Source organism: Pseudoliparis swirei, chromosome 24 (genome assembly GCF_029220125.1).
Source record: "Pseudoliparis swirei isolate HS2019 ecotype Mariana Trench chromosome 24, NWPU_hadal_v1, whole genome shotgun sequence".
Classification (NCBI taxonomy): domain Eukaryota; kingdom Metazoa; phylum Chordata; class Actinopteri; order Perciformes; family Liparidae; genus Pseudoliparis; species Pseudoliparis swirei.
The window spans coordinates 28,366,021-28,393,503 of NC_079411.1; the positions used below are offsets into that span (position 1 = coordinate 28,366,021).

General features: G+C 47.5%; 1 protein-coding gene across 3 annotated transcripts; it reads left to right on the forward strand.

Moving 5' to 3' along the window:
- The first annotated feature begins 1,144 nt into the window (after positions 1–1,144).
- LOC130190427 (axin-2-like) lies at positions 1,145–27,483 on the forward strand. Of its 3 annotated transcripts, none has more exons than XM_056409836.1 (11): positions 1,145–1,455; positions 3,101–4,044; positions 6,350–6,484; positions 11,861–11,963; positions 14,822–14,962; positions 15,771–16,201; positions 16,869–17,018; positions 17,105–17,344; positions 20,136–20,240; positions 20,659–20,784; positions 24,794–27,483. In XM_056409836.1, the coding sequence occupies exons 2-11, from the start codon at positions 3,209–3,211 to the stop codon at positions 24,918–24,920; spliced, it is 2,394 nt and encodes a 797-aa protein (XP_056265811.1). In that variant the 5' UTR covers positions 1,145–1,455; positions 3,101–3,208; the 3' UTR covers positions 24,921–27,483. The 3 variants fall into 3 exon arrangements, with proteins under 3 accessions (XP_056265811.1, XP_056265810.1, XP_056265812.1); XM_056409835.1 differs by lacking the exon at positions 1,145–1,455 and adding an exon at positions 1,927–2,148; XM_056409837.1 differs by lacking the exon at positions 1,145–1,455 and adding an exon at positions 1,927–2,148 and having other exon boundaries at positions 17,108–17,344.

Here is a 27,483-nt window from a genome sequence, read left to right on the forward strand (position 1 = left end):
CATCAAAGGGACAATATATCCTTTGAAGTAGCATGGGATTGGATCACTGTCTCATCCGCTCTTTAAGAGTCTGTCACAATGACATTAGGGAACCACCTCCTACAGGGACAGAGGAGTACTTTCTCCAGACGTCTCCTCACGCTCCGCTGCCACAAGGAGAGATACAGGAGAACATTCCTGCCGACGGCTATGAGGCTCTACAACAGTTCACCTCTTGCCAGATCACCCTAACCCTTCTTATATTTTGTGTTTTGGTTTTTTATTTTATTCTTGTGTGTTGCTGCTACTGACTCGACAAATTTCCCCTTGGGGATCAATAAAGTATATATCTATCTATCTATCTAATGGACTGGAGAAACAGCTCCTGCCTTTGCTCTCGGTCCCAATTTCAATCAACACGTCATGCTGTGCCATTTTCCCTGAGTGTGGAACTGGCGACTGTGTTAGCTTGACGTCTCTGTGGCTAAACGCCTGTGACTAATAGATAACTTTTTTTTTGACAGTTCACACTTTCAAATGATCAAATCAGTGCTAAAACTACTTTTTATGTTTAAAAAAACTATTGTGGACATTGCGCAATGTTATTTAAACGCCACATAATATAGCGCCACTCCCCATACTGCGGTGCATGTGCAATTTCACAATGGCATATTACTGAAGTGACATACATGCGGCCAAACTGCCGCCGCTTTGTTGTGCGGCGGGCGGCGCATTCCAGGATGAACCGTAAGTGTCGTTAACCCGGTCATAACGGCTTCTTCCCCCGTGTGAGCATACCGAGCTGCCTCCTGTCACTCGAGGCCAGAGGCAACAAAAGTCTCGCTGTTGTTTTGCTTTTGTGTTTCCCGTTGAAAACTTCTTGTGTAGTCATGCACAGACGGACTGCGGGAATAACGCTATTGGCGCGGCGGATCAATCGCTTCGTGACGCGACCTCGGGGAGTTGTCTCCAGATTGCTTGTCTTTGATAAGGTCCTAGCATGCATGTAAAAACACACACAAAAACCTTCCCCCTGTCTTAGAAAACAAAGTGTATTAAACGTGAGTGCGCGCGGAGGGTGTTTCACACAGGAACCAGCGGAATGCATTGTAGCCGTTTATCTCGTTTATCGTTTTATTGTTGATTTTATTCCATTTCTTCGCCAGCGGAGATGAGCCGCGGTGTTTTTCTTTCCTTTATGTGTCTTCCGGGACCAGGTCAGCGGTGCGTTACTTTGAAGTCCAACAGTTAAACCTTCAGCCCAGTTGGTTTAGAAACAGCCCGGAGGATTTATACCGCCTGCTGGATGACTTCTCGAAGCACTACCTGGGGAGGAAACGCTTCTCTCTCGCGCTCTCTTTCATTTGGAGCTGTGTTTTTATTTTTGCGACAGGACGTTACGGGGCAGAGAGCCCAGCCTGTTGTGGACTCTACTTTAATACTTTTGAAAAGAGGCTCCGCTCGGCTACACGGATGGTAAGTTGTCGGGAAGCTGTTCCCCCCCCCCCCCTCTCTCTCTCTCGGCCGCTTTGATGTGCTGCTGCGCGAGCTTTGAAGTTGAGAAATGCGGGGCTGTGTTTCTTGTTTGTGGGCGAGAAATACGGTGAGATAGATAAGAAGCTTATGTGTGTGTGTGTGTGTGTGTGTGTGTGTGTGTGTGTGTGTGTGTGTGTGTGTGTGTGTGTGTGTGTGTGTGTGTGTGTGTGTGTGTGTGTGTGTGTGTGTGTGTGTGTGTGTGTGTGTGTGTGTGTGAATGTGTGGCTTATATAAAAAAAACACGAATATTTGTCGGGCGGTGCGGGTCTTCTAGCTGGGAAAGAAAGTGGGATGTATTCTTCAACCGGAGCCTCCCCCCCTCCTCCACCGCCTCTTTTTTTTTACCTCCTCCAGATTGTGACACCCCCGATGATCTACATAGGGACCGAGCCTGCCTCCTCCGAGGTCAGTCGTTGAATGGGAACAGGGCGCATCGAACTCCACGCGCGTGGTTTATTTTTTGGACACATGTGGCACGACGGAAGGCTTTAAATCGTCGCTTTGTTTCTTCGTGTGCTGGATGTACCGCTGTGGAGAGTTCGGGACTGTATTCATCTATCCTGTAAACGGAGTAATAGTTCAACTCTTTTTTTTCTTTTTTTGGGTTACTATGGCTGGATTTGCTCTGCGATGGTAGGTTGTGGTAGTTTTTACGCACGGTTCCTTTCACCCACTGGATGTGAGCACCGGGTATTTTACCGTAGAGAGAGTTGCGTTGCCCGGGTTGAGACTGCGTGACACATCGTGGAGGATTTGTCTTCTTCTTTCCACCACGCAAACCACGCAGTTTGTGTCGCATTATCTGCGGATCGTTTGCGGTAATAAGTTACATGTTGGCGCTTATCGGCTCCGGTTGAATAAATATATATTTTTAATCCGTTTATAGCGAGAGTTTCTGCCGCGTTGCGTTCACGTACGTTACGGGTGCTTTCTCTTTATTAATGCCCCGTAACAGCCGGATCTTCAGGGGCAGTTTTCAAGCCGATTGATCGCGGTGCGTTCAAGCAACTTTTCCCGCGGGGCTTCTTAAAAAAATAATTATATTGTTTTGTTATTACTGCGTTTAGGGGTCATTGCGGTGCAGATCCGATGCATTCATGGGATGGTGAGAACAAGTGTGGAAACGAAACCGAGTGTGTGTGTGTGTGTGTGTGTGTGTGTGTGTGTGTGTGTGTGTGTGTGTGTGTGTGTGTGTGTGTGTGTGTGTGTGTGTGTGTGCGTGTGAGAGAGGAAACAGATTGGTAATTAATTGGAGTTGAAGCCTGTGACATGGACTCGTTAGGAGAACACGTGTAAGCCACAGCGAGTTGTTTGTGGAGGAACGAGAGACTGAGAGATGATTACCTCTTGTACAAATGTGTTTATGATGTGACAGATCAATGCACGTTGGGAATGTAGGTTGATCTCTCATTTAGATTATAAAAAGATAAATGAAACGGAAACAGAGCCTTTCATATGTCCCCTTTCTCTCGTGAACCCAGTGAGGTTTTCTTTTCTTGAAAAGGACTGTTTACTTGATGTCTCTCATTTTGAAGTTCAGCCGGATCTGGCTTTGATTAGATCAATACTTTTTTGTGTTTTCCAGAGTGAAGTGGAGCTGAGAAGATCCCCCGCTGCTTTGAGAGAGAGTGAGGAGGATTAAAAAGGGAGGCGCGACGGCACTCCTCTCCACACGGCAGCCGGAGCTGGAGTCATGAGCAGGGCGCTGGCGGAGCGCAGCGGCGGCGGCGGCAGCTTCCGAGAAGATGCTCCTCGTCCTCCGGTACCGGGGGAGGAGGGAGAGGCGTCGTGCAGATACAACGCCAGCAGATCGGCCAACATGAGAGCCCAGCAGAGCAAGGTGAAAGACGGCCTCTCCCCTCCCGGCTCCACGCCGCGGAGGAACGAGGACGGACTCGGGGAGCCGGAGGGCAGCGCGTCCCCGGACTCGCCTTTAGTCCGGTGGACCAAGTCTCTGCACTTTCTCCTGGGGGACCAAGACGGCGCGCACCTCTTCCGGACCTTTTTGGAGCGGGAGAACTGCGTGGACACGTTGGACTTCTGGTTCGCCTGCAACGGCTTCCGGCAGATGGACTTAAAGGATACCAAAACGCTGCGGGTGGCCAAAGTGATCTTCAAGCGCTACGTGGAGACCAACAGCATCGTGGCCAAGCAGCTGAAGCCCGCCACCAAGACCTTCATGAGGGACAGTATCAAGAAGCAGCTCATCGACTCCGCCATGTTCGACCAGGCGCAGACGGAGGTCCAGTCCGACATGGAGGAGAACGCGTACCAGATGTTCCTGACCTCTGACATCTACCTCGAGTACGTCCGCGCGGGCTGCGAGAACGCGGCGTACATGAGCCACGGAGGCCTCGGCAGCCTGAAGCTGGTGTGCGGCTACCTTCCTCCTCTCATCGAGGAAGAGGAGTGGAGCTGCGGGGACCTGAAGGGGAGCACGTTGGGGTCCGTGGTGGGACTCTCTGCGAAAACCCTGAGGGCCACCGCGACCATCCGGACCGCGGCCGAGGTGCTGGAGACCAGCTGCAGGTAAGAGGTCATGGCATGATAGTGTGTGTGTGTGTGTGTGTGTGAGTCCTTAATTACACCAGTGGATGTGTTGCAGTTAGCAGTTTTTATGATGCACCAGATATATATATATATGTAAATATATATATATATAAATAAATATATATTTGATCAAGAGCCTTTATATATATATATATATATATATATATTATATATAAAGGCTCTTGATCAAAGGGTCTCAGAGGAGCATGCCTGTGTACTTGTGCCCTCCTGCCTTGCAGTTAGTCAAGGGGTTGGAGGGGTGGAGGAGGGGGTGAAAAAAAATGAAAAAACATCAATGGATCTGAGCCTTCCTTTTAAGTAAATGGTGTCTTGCAGGCAGCCCTCTGCCGGCTTGCCCAAGTTTCCTGTGCTTTGAAACTCTTCCTCCGGTGCCGGCACACATTCAGACATCAAGCCCTTTCGTGTCTGTTGGAGCTCTAGATGAAACGATATTATGCTATTGTGAAGTTATGCTGGGGTTTTTTCTTTTCTTCTTCGACTCCAAAAAGCTCTATATAGTCATAGAGAATTCAAGGCAGTCGGATCTTCTTCTTTTTTTGTGCCGAGCGGAAATACGGTTCTCTCGGTCCGAGATGAAAGCGCGTTCCTCCCGAGCTCGTCGTCCCACACGCTGACCGACAGCTGAACGCTCGTCACGCCGGGAACATAAATTTAAAAAAAGAAGGATTTTATGCATCAGCTTGCATCAAAGGGCACTTTAAAAAAGAAAAGAAAAAGAAAAGTTGTACACTCTGTCCTCACATCTGGATGCAGTCGACGGCGGCGGCCTTGTTGTTGCCGTGCGGCTCGTAGATGATCCTCCCCCCCCCCCCCTCTCAAGTCCACTGAACATCCAGAGGGACCGGACATTAAAATACTTCCTCCCCGTCATTTTAATAACAGAGCGAGTCTTAATAATCGGCCTAAACGCTCCCGGAGGATCGCTTCCTCCACCTGAGCAGATGTGAGGGAACATCGCGGCACTGCGGCTCCGCTTCTTGAAAGGGCCAGGAACCAATAAGCATCCGGGTTTGTTGACATATGAGCATCTCCTGGTGCCCCCCCTCGCATTCTTGTTTTTTTACGAAAAAGAAGATTGGTGGGGAGAGAGAGCCACCCCCCTCTCTTTCTCATACCCCCCCCCCCCCCATCTCTTTAGGTCAAACAATTTCCATCTCAAACATGTGGAACAAATTTTGCCGCTGTACAGACTCTTTTCTTGGGGGGGGGGGGGGTCTCCAAGAAGCCCAAATCCAAAGTGATAGAAAAAAGAACAACAACAAAACAGCTCAGTTCCGCAGCTTCAGCCAGCGATCTGCACTTTGCCATAGTGTGTGTGTGTGTGTGTGTGTGTGTCTCGTGTTTCTCTTCCAGCACTTTCATCTGTGCTTTTTTTCTTTGAGAAGAGAAGAAAATCTGTCTGACAGAGACTAAGCATGCTTTGGTGTAGAGAGAGAGAGAGAGAGACAAGAGGAGGGGGTAAGACAGGAAAGGGGGGGATCATGAAAGAAAGGAGATGGAGAAAGAGAGCGGGGGGTACAGAGAGCCCAGCTGTGCTAAATACCTGACTCTCTGCGCGGACCTTCCAAAGGTCAGGTCTGTGCTCGGGGCCTTCGGCTTTCGTCATGCTGGGGTTCTCCTCTCAGCCGCCGGCAGAAGGCTTTCTCATAAAGAAAGGGGCCCTCCTTCCCCCTTTCCCCCTCTCCCTCTCTCCCTCTCTCTAAAGCTCAAGTTCCCCCTTCCTCTTCTTCCCCTCCCTCTTCCTTGTCCACCCCCCCCCTTCGCTATACTGACACAGGAATGCAACACAGCAGGAGAGAGTATAAATACAGAGAGAGAGAGAGACTTTAGAAAGGAAAGGAGGGGCCCCAGACTGGATGAGAGAGAGGGAGAGATAGAAGTGGAGGAGAAAACACTCCGAGGAAAGAGAGAGAGGAGTTTTGAGAATGGGTGGAGGAGCCCCAACCAAAGGGTGTGGAGATGGCACAAGAGAGGAGGAGGAGGAGGAGAAGAGGGGAAACGCTGTCGTTCATCCACACACAGGCAGGCTGCTCACTTGGGCTCCCCCCCCCCCCAAAATAAATACAAATAAAACCCCGTGAGGGACATGAAAGAGTCCAAATAAAGAAGATAAGCCACACCTCCATCTCTTCATATCCGTTGTCACATTCCTCCGAAAATCAACAAAACCCCTAAAATAAACAACAGAAAGCAAAGAACACTTAATACCACATCTCTCCACCAGGGGGCGTTCCTCACATTAATCCCTGGGTTCTGTCTGCAGGGCCCTCCGGCAGGGCGACCCCGCCTCCCCGTACTTCGTGAACTCCGGCTACGTCTACGCGCCGGCGACCAGCGGCAACGACAGCGAGGCCTCGAGCGACGCCCCCACGGACGACGCCACGGCGGACAGCAGCCTGTGAGTGTGTCTGTTGTGTAGCGTGTAAGTGTGTAGCCTGTAAGTGTGTCTTTGTTGTGTAGCGTGAAAGTGTGTGTCTGTTGTGTAGCGTGAAAGTGTGTGTCTGTTGTGTAGCCTGTGAGTGTGTGTCTGTTGTGTAGCGTGTAAGTGTGTCTCTGTTGTGTAGCGTGTAAGTGTGTGTCTGTTGTGTAGCCTGTGAGTGTGTGTCTGTTGTGTAGCCTGTGAGTGTGTGTCTGTTGTGTAGCGTGTGAGTGTGTCTGTTGTGTAGCCTGTGAGTGTGTGTCTGTTGTGTAGCGTGTGAGTGTGTGTCTGTTGTGTAGCCTGTGAGTGTGTGTCTGTTGTGTAGCCTGTGAGTGTGTGTCTGTTGTGTAGCGTGTAAGTGTCTCTGTTGTGTAGCGTGTAAGTGTGTCTCTGTTGTGTAGCGTGTAAGTGTGTCTCTGTTGTAGCGTGTAAGTGTGTCTCTGTTGTGTAGCGTGTAAGTGTCTGTTGTGTAGCGTGTAAGTGTGTCTCTGTTGTGTAGCGTGTAAGTGTGTGTCTGTTGTGTAGCGTGTAAGTGTGTCTCTGTTGTGTAGCGTGTAAGTGTGTCTCTGTTGTGTAGCGTGTAAGTGTGTCTCTGTTGTGTAGCGTGTAAGTGTGTGTCTGTTGTGTAGCGTGTAAGTGTGTCTCTGTTGTGTAGCGTAAGTGTGTCTCTGTTGTGTAGCCTGTGAGTGTGTCTCTGTTGTGTAGCGATGTAAGTGTGTCTCTGTTGTGTAGCGATGTAAGTGTGTCTCTGTTGTGTAGCGTGTAAGTGTGTCTCTGTTGTGTAGCGTGTAAGTGTGTCTCTGTTGTGTAGCGTGTAAGTGTGTCTCTGTTGTGTAGCGTGTAAGTGTGTCTCTGTTGTGTAGCCTGTAAGTGTGTCTTTGTTGTGTAGCGTGTAAGTGTGTCTCTGTTGTGTAGCCTATAAGTGTCTCTGTTGTGTAGCGTGTAAGTGTGTGTCTGTTGTGTAGCGTGTAAGTGTGTCTCTGTTGTGTAGCCTGTGAGTGTGTCTCTGTTGTGTACTTTATGAAGGGCTCATTTACATCCAGTTGACCTGGACAACGCTGTGAGTCGTTCCTACAGGTTCAGACATCATGGAAAACCTGGAAAAGTCATGGAATTTGTAATAATGGTAATAATGGTAATAATTGTAATAATGGTCTGGTGGTCCGATGGTCCGGTGGTCTGATGGTCTGATGGTCTGATGGTTTGGTGGTCTGGTGGTCTGGTGGTCTGGTGGTCTGATGGTCTGGTGGTCTGGTGGTCTGATGGTCCGGTGGTCTGGTGGTCTGGTGGTCTGATGGTCTGATGGTCTGGTGGTCCGATGGTCTGATGGTCTGGTGGTCTGGTGGTCTGATGGTCTGGTGGTCTGATGGTCTGATGGTCTGGTGGTCTGGTGGTCTGGTGGTCTGATGGTCCGGTGGTCTGATGGTCTGATGGGGGTCTTGTTCTGTGAGTATTTGGGTCGCGTGCTTTGAGTTCAGTAAGTTGTTGACCTGTTGAAGCTTTAACTGGGTTATAGGAGAGTGAGACGGATTAGGAGTCCTACATCCTTAAAGTTCTACTTCCTTAAGTTCTACTTGTTTAAAGTTCTACTTTCTTCAAGTTTTACTTGTTTAAAGTTCTACTTCCTTAAGTTCTACTTCCTTAAAGTTCTACTTCCTTAAGTTCTACTTGTTTAAAGTTCTACTTTCTTCAAGTTTTACTTGTTTAAAGTTCTACTTCCTTAAGTTCTACTTCCTTAAAGTTCTACTTCCTTAAGTTCTACTTGTTTAAAGTTCTACTTTCTTCAAGTTCTACTTCCTTAAAGTTCTACTTCCTTAAGTTCTACTTGTTTAAAGTTCTACTTCCTTAAGTTCTACTTCCTTAAAGTTCTACTTCCTTAAGTTCTAGATAGATAGATAGATAGATAGATATATACTTTATTAATCCCCAAGGGGAAATTTGTCGAGTCAGTAGCAGCAACACACAAGAATAAAAAACCAAAACACAAAATATAAGAAGGGTTAGGGTGATCTGGCAAGAGGTGAACTGTTGTAGAGCCTCATAGCCGTCGGCAGGAATGTTCTCCTGTATCTCTCCTTGTGGCAGCGGAGGGTGAGGACGTCTGGAGAAAGAACTCCTCTGTCCCTGTAGGAGGTGGTGGAGGGTGGTCGGGTTGTCCAATATGGACACCAGTTTCTTCAACGTCCTCCTCTCCACCACCTGTTCCAGGTGCTCCAGCTGGCAGCCGATGATGGAGCCAGCCTTCCTAACCAGTTTGTTAAGGGTGGTGTCACCGGCCCCGCTCGGATGCTGCTCCCCAGCAGACAATGGCAAAGTGCAGCACACTGGCCACAACACTGAGTCAACAACTCCAACATCTTGCTGCACACGTTGAAGGATCAAGCTTTCTCAGGAAAAAGTGACTCATCCTTCTTGTACACAGCGTTGATGTTGGCCTTCCAGTTCAGTCGGCTGCTGGAGGAGACGCCCAGGTACTTCTCCTCCACCATGTCCACGTCCACTCCCAGGACACTCAGAGGTGTAGGAGCTGTCGCCTTCCTCCTGAAGTCCACCACCATCTCTCTGGTCTTGGCCACGTTCAGCCGCAGGTGGTTCTCATCGGCCCACTTTACAAAGTCACTCACCACTGCCCTGTACTCCTCCTCCCGTCCATCCCTAATACACCCGACCACTGCAGAATCATCAGAGTACTTGTTTAAAGTTCTACTTCTTTAAGTTCTACTTCCTTAAAGTCGGTGAGGAGGAGGCGGGTCTGTTCTCAGGGTTCGTACGGTCATAGAAAACCTGGAAAAGTCATGGAATAAAAAAGTTATTTCCAGGCCTGGAAAAGTCCTAAAAAAATGTAATCCCAAAAATGTTGGAAATGTCAGGAACAGGTTGTTTTATTCACAAAACTAATAAACATATCTATACATGTTTATTCTTTTTAATCAAACTATTGTCTCTCATTTAAGGTTATATACTCGTGTAGTCACGGAGATTTCACGACATGTTTGGTCATGTGTGGTTTAAAGTCGTGTCTCACAGCGGGCGGGACCCGGAGGGTCAGTCGACATCGTTCTGAGGGTGCGAAGGACAATATTTCGGGGCCCTTGTCCCAGAGTCGGCACTTCCTGAGGCCGAGGAGGAAGTAATGGAGGAAGTAATGGAGGAAGTAATGGTCCGTAAAGTGTTTTATTCCCCCGTGATCGACTCCAGGTAATCGTGATCGGTGGTTTCTCGAGGGACTCGGCTCTGGGAAAGTCATCACGTCTGAGGAGCGTTTGAAGTTCATTCTGATGCGTTGCAGACTGGAGGGAAAAAAGAAAAGAAAAGGGAGACCGTCTCGATGTGGGCGGGGGGAGGGGGGGGGGGGCGTTGCAATGTATCCATCCCACCCACCTTCTGCCACAACAGACTTGTGTTTTTTCATATTATCTAATCGCTTTTTTTCCCTCCCTTTGAAGAGCTTGGAGGAGGGGTGTGTGTGTGTGGGGGGGGGTGGAACGGCCATTTGGGCCTCAAGACAAACTCATTGAAAAAAAAAAGTGTTGGCACCAAATGAAAGGAGGCTTACGCGCACGGCGGGTCGGTTTCCTCTCCGCGGCGTGCTGAGATCATGTGTCTGCGAGGCGTTCACAGGGGCCGCTCGCCGCCAGACCTTGGGACCAGGCATGAGGAACAACCCCCCCCCCCCACCCCCCCCTGGCCAGACGAGGGCTTCTTTTTTTTTCCTCCAGCGCCGCCGCGGCCAATCAGGAGTGAGCGAGTGGTTGAGGCTTGAAGTGCAAAAAGGGAGCGAGAGAATAAAGTACACGGAGAATAAAAGGCTTAACCGAATCGCTTTCAGCCTATTGTTGGGTGAGGGGAGTTTAGGGGGGGGGGGAGGAGGGGGGCTTTGAAAATGACTTGCACAACTGAATAGGAGATCCCCGTAAAGTGAGAGGGCCCGCGGCGGTTTTCTCTTTCCCCGACCCGGACAAAGCAAACCGGCCGTCACGCGCTCGGCTCTCCGGGGCGGAGCCGGTTTTTTGGGGGGGGGATTGATAATAATAATAATAATAAATCAACATCGTTGGCGATCAGGAAGTCGGGAGCGTTCGGATGTTTTGGGGTTCTGGAGTTTCCTCTGGGGCTCGCAACCTCGAGGGGACGGTTGGTGGAGCATTGATTTTGGTAGTAGACTCGCCCCCCCCCACTCCCACACACACACACCTTGCTGCAGCTTGGCGCCGCATCTTGTCACTTGCAGAACTTGTTTAGGAACACAATAGAAAAATAGATCCAGAGTTTCATGTGTCAGATTAATATTCCTTTAATAGGTCTGTGCCCCCCCCCCCCCCACCACCATGCTCTAATTTCTCCGCACCCCAAACTTGATTATAAATATTTTTAAATGCTTCCTCTTTCATTCGAGGAAACAATTTGATTACCGTGTCCTTTTTATTTGTAATTTTTTTTTTTTTTTACAGCGGTTTACAAAGGCCCGGTGCACATTTGAATCTCATTTTACTAGATAAAGAACGAGAAGAAGAGGAGGAGGAGGAGGAGGAGGAGGAGTGGGTTCTCTCTTTTTTTGCGCTTATATCTTATTTATGGATTGACTTGGACGCTGGGGAATGCTGCTGCGCCGACTTCAAACATTACCTTATCTTACAAACCAGCCTTTTGATGTTGCCGAGATCAGAGGCTTCGCAAGCGCAGCGCTTGCCAAACGGAAGATGGCAGCGGGGTGTGTGTGTGTGTGTGTGTGTGTGCGTGTGCACGAGTGTGAGATTTCAAAGAGGCGGCAGAAAAGAAGACGTAGCGTTTGGGCGAGGTCAGAAACGGCCTCGATAATTGTCCCGACTTACAGTTTTTCTCGATTGATTACACACAAAAACTGGAACTTATAACCCAATGACCACAACCTGTAACTCATGTGCCAACTCCCTCAACCAATTCTGCTAAACTATAAGCACAAGTATCTGCTTGAGACACAGATTTCAATTGTGAGCCACACTTTCTTCAAAACACTAAACACCATCCTCTCTACTTTGCACACTTCATCAATGCCAAAACCTCCTTGTGTCCAGACAGAACACACTGCTATTCAATTGGCAAAACTTCCATTTCCACGGCTGTTGTGCAATTTGGAATCAAGGCTTTAGCAATATAAGGGCCACAGGTGACCTCCTGATTTGAAGAAGAATGGATGAAAACATGGAAGGTAGAGGAGACTAGAGAGGCAGAGGAGTAAGGGTAAGAGGATGAGGAGGAGGAAGAGGAAGAGGTGGAATGATGGTAATAAACTGAAGATGAAGCGTGAAGGAAGCGGTAACTTGAGGAGGTTGTTGTTGTTTGTTTAAATGTTAACGTGTGACGTGTTTGTTTCAGAGATGGAATCCCTCCTTACAATCTGGGCGCCAAGAAGCAGCTGCAGAGAGACATCCACCGCAGCCTCAAGAGCAACGGCCACACCGCACTGCCACACTTCCCTGTGAGTCCTACTTCCTGAAGTCCTACTTCCTGAAGTTATACTTCCTTATGTTCTACTTCCTTATGTTCTACTTCCTTATGTTCTACATCCTTAAGTTATACATCCTTAAGTTCTACTTCCTTAAGTTATACATCCTTAATGTTCTACTTCCTTAAGTTCTACTTCTTTAAGTCCTACTTCCTTATTTTATACTTCCTTATGTTATACTTCCTTATGCTATACTTCCTTATGTTCTACTTCATTAAGTTATACATCCTTAAGTTCTACTTCCTTAAGTTATACATCCTTAATGTTCTACTTCCTTAAGTCCTACTTCCTTATGTTATACTTCCATAAGTCCTACTTCCTTATGTTATACTTCCATAAGTCCTGCTTCCTTATGTTATACTTCCATAAGTCCTACTTCCATAAGTCCTATTTCCTTAAGTCCTACTTCCTTATGTTACACTTCCTTATGTTCTACTTCCTTAAGTTATACTTCTTTAAGTCCTACTTCCTTATGTTCTACTTCCTTAAGTTATACTTCTTTAAGTCCTACTTCCTTAAGTCATACTTCTTTAAGTCATACTTCCTTATGTTATACTTCCTTATGTTCTACTTCCTTAAGTTATACTTCTTTAAGTCCTACTTCCTTAAGTCCTACTTCTTTACGTCATCTATCCGTAATGTTCTACTTCATTAAAGTTATACATTCTTTAAGTCCTACTTCCTTAAAGTCCTACTTCCTTAAGTCTTACTTCTTTGAGTTCTACTTCCTTAAAGTCGGTTAGGAGGAGGCGGGTCTGTTCTCAGGGTTCGTACGGTCATAGAAAACCTGGAAAAGTCATGGAATTTAAAAAAGGCCTGGGAAAAAAATCCCACAAGTTTTGGAAAAGTCACGGGAACGTTGTTACATTCATATGTTAATTTACGCAGTTTTATTAAAAGAATGAACATTTATATACATGCTTATTCCATTAATAAAACTACTGTCTCATTTAAGGTTATATACTCATGTAGTCACGGAGATTTCACAAAATGCTTGGTCACGAACATGTGGTTTAAAGTCGTGTAAATCTATTGGTCAACGTGTTTTGGGCAAGAACATAAATGTAAAATGATTTATTCATAATCTCGTGAACACAGAGTTTGTATCAGTTCTGCCTTTCTCTCTTCCTCTCTTTTCTCTCTCAATCTTTCCCCCTCCCTCCTTTCCTTTACCACTTGCGCTCCTTTAATGTCTCCCTCCTGATTTGGAGATGGCTCCGTCTCCCATGATGCACCAGCCCCAGGCAGCGGGGGGGGGGGGGCCTCCTTTTGCCAGCAGCTCTGCTCTCCTTTCTTCTTCCATCCCTTCATCGTGGCTACAAAGAGATGAGAGGAACAACAACACACACAGAAAGAGTCAATATCAAGAAAGCCAGTGTGCCAAATAACGAAAAAAGTAAGACAGGGAGAGAGAGAGAGAGGTGGAGAGAGAGAGAGGTGGAGAAAAGGAGAGAGAGAGAAGCCGGTGCATATAGTTAAAGAAGTAATGTGACTCTACCTCTGAGCAGCCGGGAAATAAATTACTACTTCCCCTCAGATCTTTCTAGTATTTGACTCCTCTTTCCCCTCCTTCTCTCTCTCTCTCCCTCTTTTCCCTCCTCTCTCTCTCTCTCTCCCTGCCACTTCACGAACACACATCTCAATCCTCTCTCCCTCTTTTTTTTCACGGTGTTAATTGTGTGTCCCTCTCTCTCTCTCTTTATTCCTCTCTCTCCCTCCCTCTTTGCCCACCTCCTCTCTCTCTCATTCTGCCACTTCACGAACGCACATCTCAATACTCTCACCCTCTTTTTTTCATGGTGTTAATTTTGTCCCCCTGTATTTTTTTTTGTATTCCCCTCTCTCTCTCTCTCTCCCCTCCCTCGCTCTCTCTCTTCCCTCCCTCCCTCTCTCTTCCCTCCCTCTCTCTCTCTTCTCCGTCGATATCTGGCTTTTATTCGGAGATTTAAAGCCTCGTGTCCCTCCCACCCCTAGTGTGCGTTTGATGTTTGACAAGGGCCCTTTGAAGTGTGCTGACTTCAGAGGCATCCTAGCTGATGGCTTGGTGGGGCTACAGAGGGCGCAGGCAGGGGGCCTCCCCCCTTCTCCTCCCTTCTCCCTCCCCCCCCCCTCTCCTCCTCGCCCACCAGCCTGGCACTGCCAAGGGCACGAGGAGATCTCTGGGAGGGAGGGATGGGTTTTTAGCTCGAGGGCGTCTGGATTAGGAAGAGGAGCTTTTTGGAACGAGGTGCAGACGGTGGATTAATCAGGGTCCTGGAAAACCTGGAAAAGTCCTGGGGGAAAAAATTAATCCCAAAAGTTTTGGAAAAGTCACGGAAATATTGTTCTATTCATACGTTCATTTACGATGAGTTTTAAATAATGAATATGCTTTTAAAAGAAAGACGCTCTTAATATAAGCCGCTATTCGCTCTTTCATACTCGCACATTTTTCCCACTGCAAGTGAACGCACCTTAACTGAAAAGACATAAATGTCTAGTTCTTTTAATCTAAACTATTGTCTCTCATTCATTTGAGTCATTTAAGGTTATGCTTTGGAATTCTCTTTGTTAGTTTAAATACGAGATTGTATCACTTTTTCATGTTTATACACCGAGATTTATAAAATGTTTGGTCATGAAAATTTGGTTTAAAGTCCTGGAAACCCATTGGTCACCATGTGGATGAACCCTGTTCATTGGTCCCCATGTGGATGAACCTGTTCATTGGTCACCATGTGGATGAACCCTGTTCATTGGTCCCCATGTGGATGAACCCTGTTCATTGGCCATGTGGATGAACCCTGTTCATTGCCCCCCCCCCCCCCCCCCGTGTGTTGTCTACCATGCAGAGGACCCACCGGCTGCCCAAGGAGATGACCCCCGTGGAGCCTTCGGCCTTCGCCGCCCAGCTCGTCTCGCGGCTGGAGAAGCTGAAGCGGGAGCAGGACGCCATGAGCTCGCTGGAGGAGCGGCTGCAGCAGATCCAGGAGGTACGAGCGCGGAACCTCGAACTTCCACACCGCGCGACAAACGCCTCGACGGCAGCTTCAGTGTGTGGAGGAGGAAGGAGCGAGGGATTCGGGAAGTCTGTCTCTGTTTAGCTGCGTCTTCCTCTCGGTCCTCCTCTCTCCTTCATCCGGAGGAAAACTTTCAAACTTATGTTCCTCGACACACTTGAAGCTCCTTCAAATTGTTTCAGCACTTAAGGAACTCTCCAGTGGCACGTTTGCTGAGTCCTGTGTAGTGCCAGTCTCTCTGTGTAGCGCAGGCACGCTCTGCATTATAGATGAAGTGCACCCGAAGCCTGTTAGCGGAGATAAAGAAGAAGAGAAAAAGGGAAACTTTTTTTTTAAATCCAGTTATCCGGGCGTTCCCTGCTGCCGTTCCCAATTGCCTTTAACTTTTTTTTGTCTCTTTCGGGGTTCGTACGGTCATGAAAAACCTGGAAAACGTGGAAAACTTTGAAAAAGTCATGGAATAAGATTTAAAAAAGTTAATTTCCAGGCCTGGAAAAGACCTTGCAAAAAAGAAAATCCTTTAAAAGTCATGGAAATCTGGTTTAAAATCCTGGACACCCATTGGTCACCATGTGGATGAACCTGTTCATTGGTCATGTGGATGAACCTGTTCATTGGTCATGTGGATGAACCTGTTCATTGGTCATGTGGATGAACCTGTTCATTGGTCATGAGGATGAACCTGTTCATTGGTCATGAGGATGAACCTGTTCATTGGTCATGTGGATGAACCTGTTCATTGGTCATGTGGATGAACCCTGTCTTTTCTTTGCCCGTCCAGGAGGAGGAGCGTGAGGATGGCGTTGACCTCGCCGGCAGCCCCTCCCTCCATCACCCTCTGCTCCCGCCCGGCAGCCAATGCGAGGAGGACCCTCAGGCCATCCTGGATGAGCACCTGTCGCGCGTCCTGAAGACGCCCGGCTGCCAGTCGCCGGGCGTCGTCCGGCACTCGCCGCGCTCGCGCTCCCCGGATCGGACGGACGTCGCCGCGGCGACCGTCGGCTGCCGCCGCGGGCCCTTCTTCGACGCGTACGCAGGGGCCGACAGGGTTCCGATGACGGCCAAGCAGTCCACGAAGCACATCCACCACCACTACATCCACCACCACCACGCCGGCCTCAGGACCAAGGAGCAGATCGAGGCCGAGGCGGCGCGGCGCGTGCAGTGCCTCTGCCCACCAGGGGGCGCCAACTACTCCGACTTTACCCCCGCGTGAGTGGTAGCTTCTAAACTCTGCCGAGACTCATCAGTCGTCTTTGTACGTTAGCAGCTTTTAGATGAAAGAGTTTGTTCTAAGCAGGGTTGGTACGGTCATGGAAAACCTGGAAAAGTCATGGAATTTTAAAATGATTATTTCCAGGATTGGAAAAGTCCTTGAAAAGAAAAAGTATTTAGAATTTTTTAAAGAAAAGTCATGTAAATGTTGTTATCTTCATATGTTAATTTACACAGTTTGATTAAAATATTACAGATTTATATCCATATTTATTTTTTTAATCAAACTATTGTCATTTAATGTTATATACTCGTGTTTCACAACATTTTTAGTCATGGAAATTTGGTTTAAAGTCCTGGAAACTCATTGGTCGTGTGGATGAACCCTGTTCATTGGTCATGTGGATGAACCTGTTCATTGGTCGTGTGGATGAACCTGTTCATTGGTCATGTGGATGACCCTGTTCATTGGTCATGTGGATGAACCTGTTCATTGGTCATGTGGATGAACCTGTTCATTGGTCATGTGGATGAACCTGTTCATTGGTCATGTGGATGACCCTGTTCATTGGTCATGTGGATGAACCTGTTCATTGGTCATGTGGATGAACCTGTTCATTGGTCATGTGGATGAACCCTGTCTAATGTTCTCTTCTCTCTGCAGCCGCTGCAGCACTTTGTCCAGACGGCCTCTCAAAGCCACCGATGAGGGCGCCTCCACACCGCGTCTTCCGCTCGACGCCACCGACCGCTCTCAGAATGTGTGGCAGTGGATCCTGGAGAGCGAGAGGCAAGGGAAGCACAAGCCACACAGGTGAGCGTCGGTCCGGCGTCGCCACGGCGTCCGCGTTGCCGTCTCGAGTTCCCGGCTCGTGGTTGACCCATTTCTTTTACTCCTAGCAGCACTCAAGGCCTAAAGAAGTCCAACCCGCTGGATTCCAACAAGACTCCCCCCGGGCGGACTCACTCCTCTTGGGGCGGAGGCGGCATCGGTAGCGGGGCTCACCTGCGCGGGCACCACCCGGGCCACCCGTTCATCCAGGACCCCGCCATGCCGCCCCTCCCCCCACCCAACACCCTGGCACAGCTGGAGGAGGCCTGCCGCCGGCTAGAAGAGGTCTCCAAGCCCCCGAAACAAAGGTACGCACAGATTCACTCAACGGGGGTCAGACGGTCATGGAAAACCTGGAAAAGTCATGGAATTTGAAAATGGTTATTTCCAGGACTGGGGGGGGGGGAAATCCCAAAAGTTTTGACAAAATATTTGGTTATGGAAATCTGGTTTTAAAGTCCTGGACACCCATTGGTCACCATGTGGATGAACCTGTTCATTGGTCATGAGGATGAACCTGTTCATTGGTCATGTGGATAAACCTGTTCATTGGTCATGAAGATGAACCTGTTCATTGGTCATGAGGATGAACCTGTTCATTGGTCATGTGGATGAACCTGTTCATTAGTCATGTGGATGAACCTGTTCATTGGTCATGTGGATGAACCCTGTTCATTGGTCGTGTGGATGAACCCTGTTCATTGGTCATGTGGATGAACCTGTTCATTGGTCATGTGGATGAACCCTGTTCATTGGTCATGTGGATGAACCCTGTTCATTGGTCATGTGGATGAACCCTGTTCATTGGTCGTGGGGATGAACCCTGTTCATTGGTCATGTGGATGAACCTGTTCATTGGTCATGTGGATGAACCCTGGTCATTGGTCGTGTGGATGAACCTGTTCATTAGTCATGTGGATGAACCTGTTCATTGGTCGTGTGGATGAACCCTGTGCATTGGTCATGTGGATGAACCCTGTTCATTGGTCATGAAGATGAACCTGTTCATTGGTCATGAGGATGAACCTGTTCATTGGTCATGAGGATGAACCTGTTCATTGGTCATGTGGATGAACCTGTTCATTAGTCATGTGGATGAACCTGTTCATTGGTCATGTGGATGAACCCTGTTCATTGGTCATGTGGATGAACCCTGTTCATTGGTCATGTGGATGAACCTGTTCATTGGTCATGTGGATGAACCCTGTTCATTGGTCATGGTGATGAACCCTGTTCATTGGTCATGGTGATGAACCCTGTTCCTTGGTCATGTGGATGAACCCTGTTCATTGGTCATGTGGATGAACCTGTTCATTGGTCATGTGGATGAACCCTGGTCATTGGTCATGTGGATGAACCTGTTCATTGGTCATGTGGATGAACCTGTTCATTGGTCATGGTGATGAACCTGTTCATTGGTCATGTGGATGAACCCTGTTCATTGGTCATGTGGATGAACCTGTTCATTGGTCATGTGGATGAACCTGTTCATTGGTCATGTGGATGAACCCTGTTCATTGGTCATGTGGATGAACCTGTTCATTGGTCATGTGGATGAACCTGTTCATTGGTCATGGTGATGAACCTGTTCATTGGTCATGTGGATGAATCTGTTCATTGGTCATGTGGATGAACCTGTTCATTGGTCATGTGGATGAACCCTGTTCATTGGTCATGTGGATGAACCTGTTCATTGGTCATGTGGATGAACCCTGTTCATTGGTCATGTGGATGAACCCTGTTCATTGGTCATGTGGATGAATCTGTTCATTGGTCATGAGGATGAACCTGTTCATTGGTCATAAGGATGAACCTGTTCATTGGTCATGAGGATGAACCCGTTCATTGGTCATGTGGATGAACCTGTTCATTAGTCATGTGGATGAACCCTGTTCATTGGTCATGAGGATGAACCCGTTCATTGGTCATGTGGATTAACCCTGTTCATTGGTCATGTGGATGAACCTGTTCATTAGTCATGTGGATGAACCTGTTCATTGGTCATGTGGATGAACCCTGTTCATTGGTCGTGTGGATGAACCCTGTTCATTGGTCATGTGGATGAACCTGTTCATTGGTCATGTGGATGAACCCTGTTCATTGGTCGTGGGGATGAACCCTGTTCATTGGTCATGTGGATGAACCTGTTCATTGGTCATGTGGATGAACCCTGGTCATTGGTCATGTGGATGAACCTGTTCATTAGTCATGTGGATGAACCTGTTCATTGGTCGTGTGGATGAACCCTGTGCATTGGTCATGTGGATGAACCCTGTTCATTGGTCATGTGGATGAACCTGTTCATTGGTCATGTGGATGAACCCTGTTCATTGGTCATGTGGATGAACCCTGTTCATTGGTCATGTGGATGAATCTGTTCATTGGTCATGTGGATGAACCTGTTCATTGGTCATGTGGATGAACCCTGTTCATTGGTCATGTGGATGAACCCTGTTCATTGGTCATGTGGATGAATCTGTTCATTGGTCATGTGGATGAACCTGTTCATTGGTCATGTGGATGAACCCTGTTCATTGGTCATGTGGATGAACCCTGTTCATTGGTCATGTGGATGAACCTGTTCATTGGTCATGAGGATGAACCCTGTTCATTGGTCATGTGGATGAACCTGTTCATTGGTCATGAGGATGAACCCTGTTCATTGGTCGTGTGGATGAACCCTGTTCGTTGGTCATGTGGATGAACCCTGTTCATTGGTCGTGTGGATGAACCCTGTTCATTGGTCATGTGGATGAACCTGTTCATTGGTCGTGTGGATGAACCTGTTCATTGGTTGTGTGGCTGAACCTGTTCATTGGTCATGTGGATGAACCTGTTCATTGGTCATGTGGATGAACCTGTTCATTGGTCATGTGGATGAACCTGTTCATTGGTCATGTGGATGAACCTGTTCATTGGTCATGTGGATGAACCTGTTCATTGGTCGTGTGGATGAACCCTGTTCATTGGTCATGTGGATGAACCTGTTCATTGGTCATGTGGATGAACCCTGTTCATTGGTCGTGGGGATGAACCCTGCTCATTAGTCCCCATGTCAGCTGTTCATTAGTCATTTGGTGTCTGCTCTTATTTCAACAGGCATTCAACAGGACCCATCGTCCTCCAGAGGGACCGGGTCCATCCAGCCCCCCCCATCCCCACCGGAGGCAGCGGCCCTCCGGCCGGCGTTCTCCACGCAGACGAGTACGCCGTTCTTTTCTCTGCCTTTAACTTTTCATAACGACTTTCTATCTATTCAGCTTCCCACATCTGATTTCTCATACACTTAAAAAAACACTTTTTGAGGTTTTCCGCCCTCAAATCCTCAAAGAGACGTGAGTCAGCAGAGCTTTGAACTCCTCTTTAATCATTTAAGATTAAAAGTGCTTTAATACAGATTACCACACACACACACACACACACCAGTAGACTCACTGTGTTTAGTAGCCCCTGGTAGCTCAACTCTATCTGCCCTCTTTGCACATGTAGAGTTAATTATTCGACCTTTGGGTGACCTTTTGGCGTCTTTAATTCATTAAACTTCTTCCTCTACTTTCAAGCATCTGATTCCTTCAACTGCAGCCGTTTTAAAAACCTTGTTGTTGTTGTTGATGTTTTCCAGGTCTAAGGAGCTGATGGTCACCTACTTCTTCTGCGGGGAGGAGATTCCTTACCGCAGCATGATGAAGACGCACTGCCTCACCCTGGCTCACTTCAAGGAGCAGCTGAGCAAGAAGGGAAACTACCGGTAAATACGAGTCCACGACACCGATCACGGCTCGAACTCGGGGAAAAGAAGTTTACTCGCAGATGTTCCAGGGTTAGTAGGGTCATGGAAAACCTGGAAAGGGCATGGGATTTGTAAAATGGTTATTTACAGGCCTGAAAAAGTCCTAAAGAGGGAAAAATATTCCAAAAAGTTTTGGAAAAGTCATGTAAATGTGTTATATGTGTGCATTTTAAACATATTTTTTAATATTTAATATGCTTTTTAAAAGAATGACGCTTTAAATATAATCCGCCATACGCTCTCAATACTCACAGCGCACATTTTTACACGCTGCAAGTGAACGCACCTTAACTGAAAAGACAGGACAAAATATTCGGTCATGGAAATTAGTTTTTTAAAGTCTTGGACACCCATTGGTCGTGTGGATGAACCCTGTTCATTGGTCGTGTGGATGAACCTGTTCATTGGTCATGTGGATGAACCTGTTCATTGGTCATGTGGATGAACCTGTTCATTGGTCGTGTGGATGAACCCTGTTCATTGGTCATGTGGATGAACCTGTTCATTGGTCGTGTGGATGAACCTGTTCATTGGTTGTGTGGATGAACCTGTTCATTGGTCATGAGGATGAACCTGTTCATTGGTCATGTGGATGAACCTGTTCATTGGTCATGTGGATGAACCTGTTCATTGGTCTTGAGGATGAACCTGTTCATTGGTCATGTGGATGAACCAGTTCATTGGTCATGTGGATGAACCTGTTCATTGGTCATGAGGATGAACCTGTTCATTGGTCATGTGGATGAACCCTGTTCATTGGTCATGAGGATGAACCCTGTTCATTGGTCATGTGGATGAACCTGTTCATTGTTCATGTGGATGAACCTGTTCATTGGTCATGTGGATGAACCTGTTCATTAGTCATGAGGATGAACCTGTTCATTGGTCATGAGGATGAACCTGTTCATTGGTCATGTGGATGAACCCTGCTATTTGAATGGAGGGTGGAGTAGGATTAGTTGTTGTTGTTGTGCTTGTGCTTGTTTACTCTTGTCTGTGCGAGTGTGAAATACTGGAGCCTGATAGTTGTAAAGAAACTGGGTTGATCCACTATATTCAGAGCTTACAAAGAGAGGGGGGTGAGGAGGAGGAGAAAGAGAGGGGGGGGGGGTTCTAGAGCAACATTTCTTTCCCACCACATCTGGTACTAATTCCCCGGTAAAGCAGCTCTTAATAAATGTGGCTTTGAAGCTCAGGCCATTTTTTTTATTTTGTGTACAAAGACTGGTTGCGAGGCCTTCACATTCCTCCTCCGCACTGTTGCATCATGGGACATTAAAAATCTAAACGTCTTCGTTTAATGAACGACTGAACGGCAAAAACACGTCAGAAGAAGAAGAGAAGGACTTAAAACACAACGCGGCTTTTAAATGAGGCGCCATTTAGTCACTGTTCCAGCGCTGCGGAGGTGTGTGTGTCTGTGTGTGTGTGTGTGTCTGTGTGTGTGTGTGTGTGTGTGTGTGTGTGTCCATGACGTCACCACAAGTTTACAGCCACATCTGCTTGTTAGGCAAGAGAGGAGAGAGGGAAGGAAGGAGGCCGGCAAACAAGTCACTGCACCGCGATGTGTGTGTGTGTGTGGGGGGGGGGGATGTGTGTGTGTGTGTGTGGGGGATGTGTGTGTGTGTGTGTGGGGGGCGTCTGGCTTCAATGGCAGCAGAACCGTGTGGAGTTGGTTAATTTGGACATGGCAGCGGTACAGTGGAGAACAGTACGCGGCGACGCTGCCAGACAACATCAGGGCCAGATGTTAGAGAGAGAGAGGGGAGAGAGAGAGAGGGAGAGAGAGAGGGAGAGAGAGAGAGAGGAGAGAGGGAGGGAGGGAGAGAGAGAGGAGAGGGAGATAGAGAGGGAGAGAGGGGGAGAGAGAGAGGGAGAGAGAGGGAGGAGAGAGGAGAGAGAGAGGGAGCAGAGAGAGAGGAGAGAGAGAGAGAGAGGAGAGAGAGAGAGAGAGGAGAGAGAGGAGGGAGAGAGAGAGGAGGGGGAGAGGGAGGAGAGAGAGGGAGGGGGAGAGAGGGAGGGGGAGAGAGAGAGGGGGAGAGAGAGAGGGAGGGGGAGAGAGAGAGGGGGAGAGAGAGGGCACATCAAACATTTTACAATAGTCAGACTCCTTCTGTCACTCTGAGGCCGTCGCACACAGCAGAACGTCCTGCAGCAGCGGGAATGCAGCCCTCCTCCTCGTCCTGTGTGTAATTACAATCTGTGTGTGTGTGTGTGTGTGTGTACACGCCCCTCCTGTTGTCTGAATGACTCTTCAGCCGATGGGATTGCTCATAAAACAGCTTTTTGAATTCTCCCGTTTTTTCTTGTAGTCTGAACACACACACAGACACACAGGCACAGACAGACACACACAGACACACACAGACACACACAGACACACACAGAGGAGGAATCATTCGGCGGCTCCGGGAGACTTCAGTCACCGGCACCGCGCTCACCCTGGAGTTACCTCCGCTTGAGAGAAGGAGAAGAAGAAGAGTGGGCTATAGCTGGGTGACCTGTGACCTCCGGGAGACCCCCCCCCTCCCCCCTCACAGGGTAAAGCCCCTCAGGCTCGGCCCACATCCAACCTATCACACACACACTCGCCGAGCCAGAGAAGGCCTCCACGCTACCCCGCTGTGCGTGTGTGTGTGAGTGTGATGGTGTGTGTGTGTGAGTGTGATGGTGTGTGTGTGTGATGGTGTGTGTGGATAAGAGAGAAACATAGGGGCGTGTTCCTGCACTCACAGGCAGACTCTCGGGCACCTGAACTGCCAGGCTGTGTGACAGAAAGACCCTTCATTGGACAGGAGGGGGGGGGCAATGCTGAGGAGGGGGCGGGGCTTAAGACATCCTCTAATTAAGCCTTCAACTTTAATGAGACCGTGCGGGACAGATCTGTATCTGGAGGACGGTCAGCAGTGAGTGGATCAGGAGACAAGCACACATGGCTGAACACACACACACACACCTGCACACACACACACACACGCACACACATGCAGTGTTTAAACTCTTCAGCGGTGTGATGTGGAGTCAGGCTTCGCCCTCTGAAGTGTGCAAGGATGCATTGAAGGATACGACTTAAGGATCCATCTCTGGCTCTCGGGGTGTGTGAGTGTGTGTGTGTGTGTGTGTGTGTGTGTGTGTGTGTGTGTGTGTGTTTTGGACTAAAGGAAGTGAATGGAGGTCGTTGTGTAGGCGCATCAGATGCTCTCCTTCTTTTTATTCACTTCCGCACGACACGCGACATTTCATCAGATTTCATCTGGTCCTGGAAAACCTGGAAAAGTCTCGACATTTTAAAATGTTCTTTCCAGTCCTTGGAAAAAAATAAAATCCCCAAATTTTTGGAAAAGTCCTGTAAAATATTGTTATATTCATATGTTCATTTATGATGAGTTTTAAATAATGAATATGCTTTTAAAAGAATGACTCTAAATATAAGCCGCCATACGCTCTTTCATACTCGCACATTTTTCCGCGCTGCAAGTGAACGCACCTTAACTGAAAAGACATACATGTTTATTCTTTGAATCTAAACTATTGTCTCATTCATTTGAGTCATTTAAGGTTCTTTACTGTATGCTTTAGAATTCTCTTTGTTAGTTTAAATACGACATTTGATCACTTTTTCATGTTTATACACCAAGATTTATAAAATATTTGATAATGGGAATTTGGTTTAAAGTCCTGGAAACCCATTGGTCCCCATGTGAATGAACCTGTTCATTGGTCATGTGGATGAACCCTGTTATCTAATCGCCTCTCTCTCCCTCTCCTCTCTCTCTCCTCTCTCCCTCTCTCTCCCTCTCCTCTCTCCCTCTCCCTCTCCTCTCTCTCTCCTCTCTCCCTCTCCTCTCCCTCTCTCTCCTCTCCCCCTCTCTCCTCCCTCTCCCTCTCCTCTCCCTCTTCTCTCTCTCTCTCTCCCCCTCTCCCTCTCTCTCTCTCCTCTCTCTCCCTCTCTCTCTTCTCTCCTCAGGTACTACTTCAAGAAGGCCAGCGATGAGTTTGAGTGCGGCGCCGTGTTCGAGGAGGTGTGGGAGGAGGCCGGCGTGCTGCCCGTGTACGAGGGCAAGGTGCTGGGCAAGGTGGAGCGGATGGACTAGAGGGAGAGACTCTTTGTAAACAACAACAAAGACTCTGGACTCTGCTTTTTGTTTTTTTCTTCTATTTCTTAATATTAAGCTAAACAGAGTTAATATATCCAGCACAAGAGGAAGTGTTTGAAGGAAGACGAGCCAATGAAGTATGTCGAAAAAACCCAGAGGAGGAGGAGGAGGAGGGTCCCCCCCCCCCTGACTTTATCAACCAATCAGCCTTAGCAACACACGGGAACGAGAGACTTTAAGAAGACCAACGCACGAGGATGGAGGATGATGAGGATGATGAAGATGATTGGAGGGGGGGGGGGGGGACCGCCTCTTCTTGAATATAACCACTGAAGATAAAGACGACTGTTTGTGTCGCGATGAGAGACTTGACGGTGCGTTCAAGTGCAACAACGGACTAGCGCCGCCGCCGACCCGCCGCTCTTACCGTTACACCCCGACGTCTCATATACATGTATTATATATATATAAAATACATGCATATATGTATATATATATACATGTATTATATATATATAATACATGCATATATATGTATACATGTATTTTATATATATATATATCGATGCTTTTTTGTCTTGAGTTTAAACGTTTTTAAGTATTTATTGAAAGAAAAAGAAAAAAACCAACCCCACTCCTTTTCCCTTTGTCCCGCCCCCTCTCCCTATTCCAGCCAATGGGCAAGCTGCTTTGAATGTTGGGAGAATCCCGCGGTGATATGTGTGTGTGTGTGTTTTTTTACTTTACACAGAAGGATGTGAGTCCAGCCTAGCACCTCCCACCGCCTTGTAGCCCCCCCCCCCCCCCACACTTTAATGGTCCATCCCAGTCGTACATATGCTGCTGTTTGTTTGTATTCCCTCGTTCGTCCCCTCCCTCTCTCTCTCTTTTACTCTCAGTCCGGCGACAGAGCTCACTCTTTTGTTGTTGTTGTGCCTTTGTTTTTGCACCAGGCATTGCACGAGGGGGGGGGGTCAAACAGCTGCAGCGTCTCATCTCGGGCTGCAACTAACGATTACTTTGATAATCGATTAATCGGTTGATTATTTTATCGATTAATCGGATAAAAAAACTTTAATTTTCAACCCTTTATTCAAAACAGGGTCCGTACGGTCATGGAAAACCTGGAAAAGTCATGGAATTTTTAAATGGCTATTAGCAGGCCTAGAAAAGTAGTTGAACAAAATAAAATCCCAAAATATTTGGAAAAGTAATGCAAATTTGTTTCATTCAAATGTTAATTTACACGGTATATATACGGTATGCTTTGGAATTCTCATTGTTATTTTAAATACTACATCTTCTCACTTTGTCACGTATCGACAGAGTTTTCACAAAATGTTTAATCATGGAAATTTGGTTTAAAGTCATGGAAAGGTCCTGGAGATCCACTGGTCACCATGGTGATGAACCTGTTCACTGGTCACCATGGTGATGAACCTGTTCACTGGTCACCATGGTGATGAACCCGTCACAAACAGACAGCGTTCCTCTCCTGAGCAGTGGTCCCCATGTGGCCCCCTGAACAATATCAGAGACGCGTTCCGATTTATTATTGTGGTCACCTGGCCCGCTGCCGTTGAGATTACAGTGAGACGCGGAGAAAATGTGAAGTGGTGCTCTTCTTCGCAATAAAACATCTTTGATGGGACGTGTCGCGTCTCGGCCAATCAGCGTTCAGATGTGAACAGCGTTTGGGAAGTTAGGTTAGCTTGAATGTTAGTCCGCTACATCTGCTGCTGTCACGCTGCACGGTGTAGCGATGCTAACAAAGTACCCGTACGTTGAACACGATGTGATTTCGCATATTTTTAGTATCGATACAGAGGAGCAGCTCAGCGCTGATTGGCTCTCACAACGCAGCGTCTCTCCTCTTTCTCAACTCAACTTTGTTTATACTCCGCGACTTATTGAGCGCCGTAATAATCGCGCGACACAACGAATCGATAATGAAATTCGTTGCCAACTATTTTAATAATCGATTTTTATCGATTTGATCGATTCGTTGTTGCAGCCCTCATCACGGCGCAGTGTTTACACGCTCACAGAAACTCACGAAGAAGAAGTTTGAGTCGCCGAGGACGACGAAAACACCCGAAAAGAAAAGAGAGGAAGAAGTGACCGTGGAAGAGTTGTGGCTCCGATGTCCATGAACGTTGTCACGGTAACGTCGTGTCGAGCAGAGCTCCCGTCGACATGATGTCATGCATTTGAAGTATGGATACTGACACACACACACACACACAGTATCTCTGCCTACATGGACCGTACCATGTGCTGCCCTGTTTCAGGGTCTTAATATATATCCCTCGGTTTTCAGAAGGGTTTTTATGTTGGAAAAGATATTTTGATGCTTTTTAATAATATCCTGTAATCATGATGTTTTTTTTACACCGCAGCCTTTTTATTGTTTTTTTTGTTTTGTTGGTTTCATTATATCTAAAACTGTAAATTATACATTATATAAAAGAGTTTCATTTAAAGATTTACATGGACCTATAATTATTGTAATTATTGAGAGATGTAGCCTTTATTAAAGTTTTATATTTTTCAAATGAAA